This window comes from Etheostoma cragini, chromosome 5 (genome assembly GCF_013103735.1).
Source record: "Etheostoma cragini isolate CJK2018 chromosome 5, CSU_Ecrag_1.0, whole genome shotgun sequence".
NCBI classification, from domain to species: Eukaryota; Metazoa; Chordata; class Actinopteri; order Perciformes; family Percidae; genus Etheostoma; species Etheostoma cragini.
The window spans coordinates 12,458,413-12,470,750 of NC_048411.1; the positions used below are offsets into that span (position 1 = coordinate 12,458,413).

Consider the following 12,338-nt stretch of genomic DNA (forward strand, 5'->3'; position numbering starts at 1 on the left):
TGTGTGTGTGTGTTCCTGACTAAACATAGTTTGGAGACCAGACAAACTCATCTGGGATTCCTCCTGGTGAAAGATCTTGTAGTGTCTATCGCCGGTCAGTCATGTAGTGTGAAAACAACGATTTTAAGAGTCCCGATTACTTGACAGCAAGTTGTGTAGTGTGAACTTAGGTTCTGTCAGGCTGGAACAACACATCTTAAGCCGACAGCTTCACTCAAACAGTGATGTGTAGAAGACCTACCAAGCTGTCCAGTCCTCCTCCAAGAAGGTCCATAGCACCCAACTGCATGCCAGAGGAAGCGGGTGGTGGTGGTGGTGGTCCGGTGGTGGTAGGGGTCAGGTCCAGATTAAGCAGATCCCCGAGGAGGTCTCCCTGGGATGGGATGACAGCTGGGGGTGCCTCAGAAACTCCAGCAGCAGAACCTGTATCTGGGCTCTCAACACTTTCCCCACTAGTAGAAATATAACAAGAAAAAAGAAAAAAGCAACATTAATTTAGATTACGCATTTTATGTTGTTTTTATGTACAACTTCACAACTTGACACTGCTTGAAAGTGCGTTATTCAGCAGATTAGAAGGATAACACAATAGCAAAGTAAAGAAGCTAGAGCTACTTTAGTAGAAAAACCCCTTTGTCTGCAGTGGTTAAAAAAAGAAAGACAGAAAGTGCACCACGTACGATCCAGCGCTGCCGGGGAGTCGCTTGTGCTGAACACCACGGCTGCCCTCAACAAAGGCACTGGGAGGCTTGTGGTAGACAGAGGCCAGAGTGCCAATGTGGCAGATGAGCTCCTCCAGCAGTGTGGGCTCAATCAGATCTGTCTCCTCCGAGATCAGGGGCTTCTCAGCCAGAACCACCTCCTTGGCAGCCACTGGGTCTGTGGAGAGCAGACGCCAGTAGATGTAGCCCCGGTCCCTGAGGTCTGGGTTATCGGAGTCCTGCAGAGACAGATGATGGAATGAGGATGACGCATTAATATATTAATGGAGCATGTTTAATAAATATTTAATTAAGATTCTTTTTGCGTTGGCTCCAATTAGAGTGACTGAGCAGTGATTCAAAGTTAAAGGGTTTCAGTGTTTTAACTAATTTAAAAGAGATCTAAATTAATGTATGCAGTAATATGATAAAGAAGCAGACACCCTGCAGTGCTCACAAATGAATTAAAAAAATATATTTTGTCATAAGGTACTTGTAAGTTATGAGCCACATTTTTTCTCCCCATTGCAGCTTCCCACCTGCGAAGTGCAAGAATAAAATGTTTGTTTGTACATCTGTTTTAGCCAATGTTGTTTCACACATTCAGAGGTACCAGTTTATTGCTGCGTATATATTTCTATAAACATTTTTGTAATACAGTCTTGCCTGTAATACTTTTGTTGTGTCGGATTGTATCACATTGTGTCAGAAAGAGACAACGACTCAATTTAATAGTCGTTTCTGAAACCACAGTCGTCAGTTGTGTGACAGCAATATAAAAGAGGTGTGTCTTGTTTTCTGTTATTTTCATGTGCATAAATGATGCAGGACTAAATGAAGACACACCAACTCAAGATAATTCTATTTTAAACAAAGAAAATCATTATTTAAGCATTCAAAACATTAACACATACATGTGTGCACAGATGCTATACCTAGTTTTTGTATCCGTTTTAAAGAAAATACTACAAATAGGTGGATTTTTATTTTGGTTAATTCTAACTTATCAAATAAGAATGCAATTTTGGCTAAGATAATGCTACATAGAATTTTCTTAAAATGTTTTTTTTTTTTTTTTTTTTAAATCAACTACCTTATTTTAGGTAGTGAGTTGATTAAGAAACAAGTGTTACAGAGAGTAAGCTCAAACCACTGCAGTCATATCTAAGAGAAGTGCACGGCTCAGGTCTTTAATGAAATTACAATACTGCAGTGTCCTTGGAATAATGACGTTAAAGTGAACTCCGTGATTTGTCTTACATTTAAAAAGGAGCAAAGTCAAAAGCCATGTCTGATGAGAAGCCATTACATAAACTAGAGGAACACATGGATAGCAAGTTCAGAGTGGTAGACAGTAAGTGAGGATTGTCATGTGTAGACAGGCATGATTGTGTGTGTTTGTTTTTCTCACCTGTGTGGCCAGGCTTAACACCTGCTGCACTAACTCCTGGGTCTCTGTGGGCTTTTTCAGGAACAACTTGACAATTGCTGTCAGCAGTTGCAACTGAACCTAGACGTCAACACATAAAGTACGTTACAATCGCTCACACGCTATTGGTAAATGCAGCTAGTGTAAGTACAGTTTTGCATACAAATGTAAAACAGTGGCAGGGTGCATTTTAACGATCTTTTAACAATGACCTGTACTGAACCACAGTAAACACATAATAAATAAACAAAGTTTTGACCCCTGGGCTTAGGTTTCCCACGGATGCCACACCCTGCTAAACAGTAAATATCCCATCTACTAGTTTAATCTGCTGTTACCAAACAGCACAAAAGAGAACATTTTATTCTGTTAACGCATTTCCTGCTACGCACAAATCATAACCAGAAACGCCTCTCCAAGACAATATGATAATTGATCTATTGCTTAAGGGGAGCCATCTAACCAAGTAGAGCTTGTTCCGAACAAACTGTGGCAGAACACCCTCTAGATTGAAGGCTGCCTTCTCCACAAAGTGTTCCCATTATTTCATATTAAGCATGGTTAGACTCAGTAAACCTAAACATACTAATCATCTAGGACTCTTTACTTTCTCTCACAGGACTACAGATTTTGTCAGTTTAAAAAAAAAAAATGGTTCTTTGTAGTAGCACTACATGTGTGTATTGCATGTCTCCTCCATTTCCACTGCTCTGCAGCAGCTTACCAATGACTGTTTCTATTTCAACAGAAACCATGCACAACTTACTGCCGGCACTGACTGCAAGTCATTAGTGCCACTAACATTAAAACGGTAATGAAAACGCAACCTCTCCACACTCTCCTAAACACACCTGAGTGCTTTCATCGTGAAAACCCTCCAAAAAGCTCTCCAGCAGCTCATCGGCGTTGTCAATGCGCTCGGCATATTCTCCCACAATCCAGATCATGGCGGCACGTGCCTCCGGCTCATCCAGGGAGTCCAGGTTTTCACACAGGGTGGCAATCACACTCTCATATCTGGAAACACATAAAACAACATTATATGCACTCAAATATTGCAGATGTGTGTATTAGGAGAGATTATATCTTTTCTATTCATAAAAAAGAGGGACAGAAAAATAGAGCAAAACAAGCAGACGGATAAACAGTCAACATCTAAATCACCCGCTTATAAAACATGTTAACACATAACTGCCTACTTTCACATCTAGCACACACACACAGAACAAAAGTTTCAGATTTAAATAAAATTGATCAAATTCGATTGGTCAACCTGAATCTATTTTTTTAAATTCTAAAACTTGAATTTTTGGATCTGAATTTGTGAAAAGTCTCAAGAAATCTCATATTTTAATTTCAAAGAAGTAAATTCAAAACAAATACATTTAGATATGTGATTTTCCGAGTAAAGCATTTTAATAATAAGTATTCAGTGGCTGTTAAAATTCAAATACTTATGTCTTTTATTTATTTTCATAAGCATTAGCTTTATTTTATGTTCTAGCAGCCTGACAAATGTAAATTCTCTGCCCTTTTAGCTCTGGTTGGATTGGGATCTTTTGCTTAATAGATGCTCAAACAACCAATGATTTCCGCACTGGTTGAGGAATTTCTGATCTGCATATAATCCATGATAATAACCAACAAATTTCATTTACATAGCACTTTTATTACAAGAGATGCCGAGGCAGAAAGGTTTTAATCTAATTAATAAATATGCAAAGGTTTGAGAGGAGTAGTGACTCATGTAGCTAAAGGCTTGAGCCATGCAGAGCTGGGAACCTTCCAAAGATCAACCCTTGGAGACTCACAACTCATAATTGATGGTCTACTGCTGTGTGAGAGAGGTTTCTGTCAGGCACATGAATCCACTCTGTTGAATCCACAGCAGAAGTCACCCTCCATCCGAACCTGCCTGACCTTTGACTAGGTGCATTCAAGGGAGGGTTTTAAGTGCTGTCCACTAGAAACCCACTCACTGTTACTGAGGACAGTTTCCCCCTCTGTTTGAGATACTAAAGAGCAGTCTCACAGCAATATCAGCTTAGTCTCGATGAATGTATCATGCATAAAGTAAAGCACAGACTTAAAATAAAGCACACGTGTTTTGTGCAAATGTCCACACTGATGCCTGAGAAGAAACCTACTTGTTGGGGTACTTGCGGAAGATGTCCTTGATGACCACAATGGCCTCCTGCACCACATAGTTGACCTTGGTTTGGATGAGGTCTAGCAGTGTGCTGACACAGCGCTCCGCTGATTGCTGATGAATGGAAAGAGATAAATATATCTGTTGTGATATAGGCCCGCAGATTAAACACAGTAGAGGCAAATGCATATACAATGTGTGCATATAATGTGCATAAATAACATGGCACAATATGGAACTAGTTGAAAACAAGTTCCATGTTGCAGTATATATTAACAATCTTCTGAATAATGTACTTTCCAGCAGTGTCACGCTGTGCAGCTGTTATTCTTTGTTCCTTCCTGCCTTTGAATGCAACTCATCACATCTACTTGCCATTGATCTCAGTGGATGAGAGAGTTACATCAGTAGTTTAAAAACATTAAATCAGGCTTTCAATGTATTGGAAATGTTTTTTGTTCTTAAATGTGGGCCCTCAGTGTAAAGAAAGTCATGGAATTTTCACTTTAAAATTAGTTTATAGGCTTTGAAATGTATCTTATTATATGAAATGTTTTTGTTATGTAATATCACTAGTAAAAACATTGAATTTATACATTTAACTTGAGGCTTAAATACTCCTTTTGGTCCAAGCTTCAACAGTAAACAGCCCTGTGTTCATTTTGTGTTCTAATGAAATTATGAGAGAAAAATGCCAAGCAAACACTTAAATGCCTGAAACAAAAACCTTACTAAACGGTAGTATTATTTGTTTTATGAAAACCTGATTATTATTTACTGAGTTTATTGAGTCCAAAGACCAGTAATTATAAATAATCATATAAACTCATGCTTAGTTGTTGAACAGCATAGCTGACACAAGGGTTTGACTAACCAAACATCCGGTAACAGTCATTTAAATTCTTTCCCCCACTTTCTTAAAAAAGCAACAACAAAAAAAAACATTGGGGGCAATTAGTGCATAAAGTTGCAGTTCTTTTAAATGTAAAACGACCCTAGATTAAAACCGCATTCACTAATCACCGCCTTGTGCCAAAATGAGTACATAAGAAGCATACTATGTAACAGCTGTTTGTGTGAGTGTGCATGTGTTAGAGATGGAAATTAGATAAATTGAATGAGAAAAAAAATGATGTGGTATTTAACATCTTGGGGCACCCCCTTTAATTTCTGACACTGGTCTGACATCATCTCCACCCACCTCTACTTTGATGGCACAGCGGCCAATGGCTCTGACCGCTTTACGGACAAAGTCCACATCCACCTCAGTGGCGTACTCCTTCAGCTCAGCCAGGACCTACGGTGAGACAAACAAGCATTAGTGCCACTAAGATGATCTTGTGAACAATATCTTTTCCTTTCTTAAAAGCACCCTAAGATAATGGTTTTACAGCTATTCCAAAACAATAAAGTATGACAGCTGTGGGTGCGTTACCTGGGCAATGTTGGCTTGAGATGCTAGGCGAATCATAATGTCCAGCTTCTCCAGTTTGACATAGATTGGGTCATTGTACTTTACAAAGAAAACCTTCATCTCATGTTTCAGGATCTCTGGGCTACAAAATAAATAATAAGTTGGTTAAAAGACTGTTATACAACATCCAATACAGTAAAAGGAATCCAACTGAAATGCATTATGCTACAGTGGATGCAACTTTGATTAGGGCCTTAAATTCCCAAAGTATATTGAATACTTAAGAGACCTCTGTAGTTCATCTTCCCACATTTACCGTCTCTGTACGATGAGGTTGATGTTTCTAAGAGCCACATATTGCAACTCAGGCTCAGCAGAGAGGAGAGTGACCAGAGGCGGGGCGAGCTTCTTCAGCAGGGTGCCATAGTAGTCCAAGTCTTTGGGCAGCATCTCCATGAACTTCATTAAAACTTTAACAGCTGACAAAACCACTGCAGAGTTGGCATGGGAGAGCCGCGGGGTGACACGCTCACAGATGCTAGCAGATGTTGTTGATATTGGGAGAGAGAGAAGAAAATTACACAGGGTTTACTGGGTGTTATTTACCAACTGCCGTGCAATGTTAATGAAGGCAGTGCTTTCTCCTACCTTTGAGACTCGCGGTCATCACGAGGTGTGTAGTTGGCCAGGCAGTCAAGAATGAATATCTGTCCCCACTCTGTACACTCATTTAAAGCTGTCAGCAACTTATTGATGGTCTGAGGGTTCAGGTCCAGTAAATTACTGTTGGGGTGAGACTCAGCTATCTCTGACAGCGCTGCCACTGCATTTGCTACAACCTAAAGATAAAGAAAAGAGTACGGATAAATGCTGACAGAAACATAGACAACCCTAGCTATGTTAAGATATAACGAGAGTTCAATCTACTAACACAATTTTGGCAAACATGTTGAAAATTTGTATGGTGGCAAAGGGCTTATCGGTGAAAGACAGAGCTGGGGCTTGTAGCCAGCTGTGTCAACACCCTGATTAAGACATCAAATCTGACCGGCTCAATAGCCAGCTAGTAGGCTGCCTGAAGGATCGTACCATGGGGTTGGAGTCAGAGATGAGGTCTTTAAGGGTGTCCAGGAAACCTTGGTCCTCCACCAACTGGGCGTTGATATCATGGAGCTTTGCTACACACACAGCAGCTGTCTTCCTTACATATGGGTCTTCATCCTTCAGACATTTCCTCAGTGGCTCACAGAGGTACTCAGTGATCTTGTCCACACGGATGCAGCCCATTGTACGCACAGCAAGGGCCCGGATTAGAGGGTTAGGGTCTTCACAGTCCTAAATGGGTTATTCAGATGTCATACGTTAGTCACAACTTGTGATTTCTTTCTATATCATACTGCATTATCTTAGAGACATTTCAAATGTATCTAACATTTGTTTGCTTTATCATTGTGTAAATAATTAAATCCTATATCGGAGTTGTTGATTCTAAAGTAAAGTAGGAAAAATGTAATACAACAATAATCATTATCTCTCTAATTGAATTTAGGGAGATAATGGTAAGTCCCTTTAGAAGGATGCACAGAGAAGTGTAGCCTAAAACAATATGCATGAGCAGGTTCAAATTAGAGAGAGAATATTTATCTTCCCAAGTGCTATTCCCCTGTAAATAACATGGGCACAATCTGAAACTTCCTGGAAGCAACAGTTTGTCCAAATATTGAAATTCTAATACAATCCTAAAATTTGTGTAAACATTTTTCTACTAAATTTAATATTTCCTTTTTTTAATACTAAACAACTTTTAAGATTTTCAAGGACTCAAGAACGGCAAAAAGCTTTTTAAAGCAATGCATCCTGCAATCTCTAATGGCACTGATTACTGCCCTTGAATGAGAAATTATGACTAGATAATTCAATATAGTTTTCACATATTTATGACATGTTGAGTTTTACCTTTACAAAAGTGTTAACAGCCATGATAGCCATGTCTGGCTGACTCTTGGCATAGTTCATCAGGTAGAGGTAGACCAGCTTTTTCAGTTCCAGGTTGTCCGTCTGCATGCAGTTCACAACATCTGGGAACAGAGCGCTGAAGAAAGGACAAGGCATTATGTGACCACTGACTCAAGGTGGGCAAATTGTGACGGTGACTGCAGTGTGGCATCAGTTCCCCTGGCTCACCTGACATCCTTGCCAACTGTCATGGATGCAATGACCTTCTTCACAGCCTCCTTCTTCTTCTCTTTCTTATCACTGTTCAGCTCTGCCTTGAGCTCAAAGATCTCCCCTGTACACACAAGAGAAAAAAGGAAGCCACACATCATGTAATCCATTTGTGATGTAGACGATGGAAAGGACTACTGTGCAGCATAGTGGGTGGTATTGGTTGGCAGGGGTTTCAGTGCACTTGCTGCAAGCAACCATCCTAATATAGAGCACTCAGTGATTTTTTTTACTATACAATTGCAAGGTAAAAGATGAGGATGCAGATGATGGGTCTGCATCGTTTGTGTAAGCAGCTCACTATGGCTGTGGCTTCTTCTATCATTCCTTCCTTGCAAGATCCCCCCCAAAAAAGACTTAAAGTGGTCCAGTGACAGAAAGCTTTTATTACAAAGCTGCCTCAGGGTGTGTTCATTTGGCCTCATTAGTAGCTAAGCAACAGCAGACTTACAGCTCCAATAACATGGCAAATGCAGCTCATGTTCCCAGTTGAGTAGAGCTGGGCAACTATTCAATATGATCTTTTATCAGCTTTTACGTAAGTGTGTGTGTGTGTGTGTGTGCGCGCGCGTGCGCTTTGTCACAGGTAGTGTGCACCAGTTGGAACACAGCTCAATGAATTAAATATAAATTTGATTTCATGAAATTCTGCATACATTTGTATTTTGGTGTATATCTCAACAGAAACAAATATTAATTTCATGAAATGGTCACATGCTTATTGCTATAAAGTGGAGATAATCATTGTAGATTCGTTCCTTTGTTCAAAACTGAAAGAGATTTAACTTTAATTAGTTTACATTTGAGTGCATTTTGTCACTGACGTGTATATCTGCAGGAATTAGACTAAGCATACACTGCCAGAACACTGTCAATTTTGGGCTTAAGTTTGAGTCTACCTACTTTAGGTTTCCCAGACATTGTAAACCGCTAATCACTTCCAATCTCGTTTAAGATTTTAGCAACAGACTGCACACACCAACATTGGGTAGATGCAAAGAAAAAGCACATATGCACTTGTCCCAAGCAATCCTAACGAACAGAAGGAGTCTACACATTAGCACTCATAAGAATCTGTTTGCATTCCCAAAGCCCTATGACACACACACACACACACACACACACACACACACACACACACACACACACACACACACACACACACACACACACACACACACACACACACACACACACACACACACACACACACACACACACACACACACACACACACACACACACACACACACACACACACACACACACACACACACACACACACCATGTGAGACGAGTCACATAAATACAACAGGAGGCAGAGCAGGACAGTTAAATCTCTGACAGCTGATGCTGAATATGTCTAATCTTATTTACAATAACCAGAGGTAGGCAATTCTTGGCAACAACGTCAATACAAAGCAGGGGGATAACATCTCTAGTTACATCGTTCAATGCCTAACCATGTATTATATTTAACAATTAAAACTTAAACAGTGTATGCATTTCTAGATAATATCAAAATGTACCTCAGCACCACAGCGGAATGTTACAAATTCCACAAAGCACTTACTTAAAAATAATGCATGGCTGCTAGCACTGATCGAAGATAAAAACTGATTAAAATAGGAACTTCTCACTGAGTTGTGAAACATTAATTCATAAGATAAATGATTTTTAAAGGATTTAACAAATCAGCTGTCAGACCTTTCTTGGTAGTGGTGAAGTACTTGGAGTCCGTCATCTTGGATCCAAATTGTCGATTCTCCTGCAAACGACACAATAGGTGAGAAAAATGACTGTGGAAAATAAAAAGTGTCCTTGACTTGAAATTTGGAGCATCACGAGGGCAACAGGAAACACTGAAAGTGCAAGCACAGAGAAATAAAAGGAATTCCTGTGACCTATCAGAAAACCAAACAATGGATTTTTGCTAAGAAAACATCTCCTCTTTATACATAAATCTTGTTGGCCAGCATGTAAAATGTGTCCAACAGCAGGCCTCTATATTTTACTGAGTCAACTTCTACAGCATGCAGTATTTCCTGTTGGTGATTTCCATTCTTGGTACATCTGCAAAGGATCTTCTCCCATTTATGCAACAACACTTCCTTCTATGGAATTTGAGCAATAGTGCTCAAGTTAAAAGGAAACGCTACTAGGGAAATTAAAACCAGAATCTGCTCAAAAACGTTGAGAATTACATTTTTTTGTCTTCTGAATTGTTGCGCAAGTTTTAGGAACATATGGCTTGGGCACATACTCATTACACTTCATGCTATATTGTCTTTGGCTCTTTTGGTGTGTGTGAGTGTATATTTACATATATCCTATATTCTGGTTACAAGACAGCAACATTTCTTGAGAACTGTGATGCATTTTACCGGCAGCCATCATGTATTGTTATAAATAGCCTATAATGTTAATGTTATACAATGAAAATGGTACCTCATTACCACAATATGAATATTGATGCAGTCACTTGCGGTTTTCTACACTGAATGAAACAGATGGCATCTATTTTCTAATTATGGCTAATAATTTCATTCCGCTGACTTTCTGTTATGCAACGTTATCCTGATTTACTTAATGAAACTTGCAGGGACAGGGATGCTAGCAGAGAATCAGAATCTGATTAATTATCAAAGAAGCTTTTCACTTGCAAGGAAATTAACCTTGGTGTATTTGGTTAATAATAATAATAATTATTATTATTATTATTATTATTATTATTATTATTATTATTATTATTTATACTTTATTAATCCTGCAAGGGAAATTACAATGTTTTCACTCTGTTATTAGAATACACGTTACACACAAGCCTGAAATGCACACACATGCTCAGTACCTATACATGCATTAATGGGTTGCAGCTGTCGGTGGACAGGCGCACCGAGCAGGTGGGGTTTTGGTGCCTTGCTCAATAGCACCTCTCCGGCTACCACCATAAATTGGTCCAAATGGGGACATGAATCGGTTCCCAACTCCCGGTTCCCTGAGCTACTGCAACCCCACCACCATACTTTAAAAGGGGATAAACAATAAGGCAAAGTACAGCCAAGAACTAAAATACAGAATAGATATGACAATAAAAAAGTATGTAAAAGACAATAACAAATATATTTTACAATATATCTGTTTAAATGAATGACAAAGGCCTATCAGTTGCAATAAAGTGCGTTTCATGGAGCTAGCTAGCCAAGGTAGAAAAGTGATCATCATTCATTGAGCATCAGGTAGCTGTCAACAGACTGACTCTTATGTTATTGTCTTTTTACATACTTTTATTGTAATATACCGTATGTATTCTGCATGTATGTTATTCACTGTAGCAGTAATCTGATTTATTCTTTATTCCCGTTTAAGAAATGTTTTTTTATGCACCATATACACCAAGGTAAATTCCTAAAGTGAAAATGTACTTTGCTAATAAATAACGTTGTGATTCAGATCGGCTGTTAGCCACAAGCTAACCAAATACGAAGCATTAACACCAACTAGCTAGGTGGCTAGCTAGCTAACGTTAGCTAACAAGACGACAGCGATACGTTTGTACGATAATTCACGCTGCTGCCATGCTGACAGTCGAACTAACAGTATGTCCTTCAATAGTTTGCAGATTAACATTACGTGTAGCTACTTCCCACAAGCTGACTTTAAGTTATTACTGCTAAAATCAGATAAAAGGTAGAAGAACGATTCGCTAGCTAGCTAGCATCAGGCTACCATGACGTTAACGTTAGCATAGCAGGCTCGAAAGTGTATAAATTCAGTTGGAAGAAAACTAAAATATGTGATGTAAAGTTAGCTGAATTAGTGCAGATAGTTCTGCGATTAACGATGTTATTCGACCAATTACTCACGCATAATTGATTCGCCCATTCCTGCATATTTGCAAGAGTTAGATGAATGAAACTGGTGCTAAAGGCTATCTGCCTGGTGCAGTGTGCCTGTCAGTGTCAGCTAGCGTATGGCCACTTCTCTAGCTCCCACAGCTGAGACATGACCTTCTAAGTACAGGCTTAAGGAAGCCTTTGCCTAAATAGTTAAGCTCTTAATCTATTTGCCTGGTGTAAACCTTACCGAACGAATTAGCGTACCTTGGTGTTAAAATTAGACTCGCCACAGAACGAATTGTGAGAGAAAATATCCACAAACACCTTACCGTGACAGGCGTAGTAGGAGCTGTGATGGCCTTCTGTCCCCTCCCATTTGATTTACTTCCGTCTTTCCACAAAATAAACAGACAAGCAGCGTCAGCTTTCATTCAGAGAAGGTTCTTAACATATGGCGATAATGTATCAACTTTGGTTGGCTCCATAACATATCCGCTGACCTCTAAAGTTGACGACATGATTAGTAGTACTAAGATATACTAAGGTATTTGCTTTATTTTTTCCATGCCTTGTATCAATT

At 39.3% G+C, this 12,338-nt stretch overlaps 1 protein-coding gene across 4 annotated transcripts in view; it reads right to left on the reverse strand.

Moving 5' to 3' along the window:
- Positions 1-12,321, reverse strand: part of ap1b1 (adaptor related protein complex 1 subunit beta 1) — a 25,363-nt gene extending 13,042 nt beyond the window's left edge. For 2 of the 4 annotated variants that reach the window (XM_034872953.1, XM_034872952.1), the window contains exons 1-14: positions 12,088-12,321; positions 9,627-9,687; positions 7,878-7,983; positions 7,650-7,785; positions 6,783-7,028; positions 6,342-6,532; positions 6,010-6,231; positions 5,715-5,835; positions 5,481-5,576; positions 4,278-4,393; positions 2,982-3,147; positions 2,113-2,211; positions 681-940; positions 242-452 (exon numbers count right to left, since the gene is read on the reverse strand). In XM_034872953.1, coding sequence (XP_034728844.1) covers positions 242-452; positions 681-940; positions 2,113-2,211; positions 2,982-3,147; positions 4,278-4,393; positions 5,481-5,576; positions 5,715-5,835; positions 6,010-6,231; positions 6,342-6,532; positions 6,783-7,028; positions 7,650-7,785; positions 7,878-7,983; positions 9,627-9,687; positions 12,088-12,189 — 2,133 coding nt within the window. In that variant the 5' untranslated portion in view covers positions 12,190-12,321. Of the gene's footprint in view, positions 1-241; positions 453-680; positions 941-2,112; positions 2,212-2,981; positions 3,148-4,277; positions 4,394-5,480; positions 5,577-5,714; positions 5,836-6,009; positions 6,232-6,341; positions 6,533-6,782; positions 7,029-7,649; positions 7,786-7,877; positions 7,984-9,626; positions 9,688-11,785; positions 11,947-12,022; positions 12,042-12,087 lie in introns of those variants that run through there. The other 2 variants (XM_034872955.1, XM_034872954.1) reach the window with 2 other exon arrangements.
- Between the last annotated feature and the right edge of the window lie 17 nt (positions 12,322-12,338).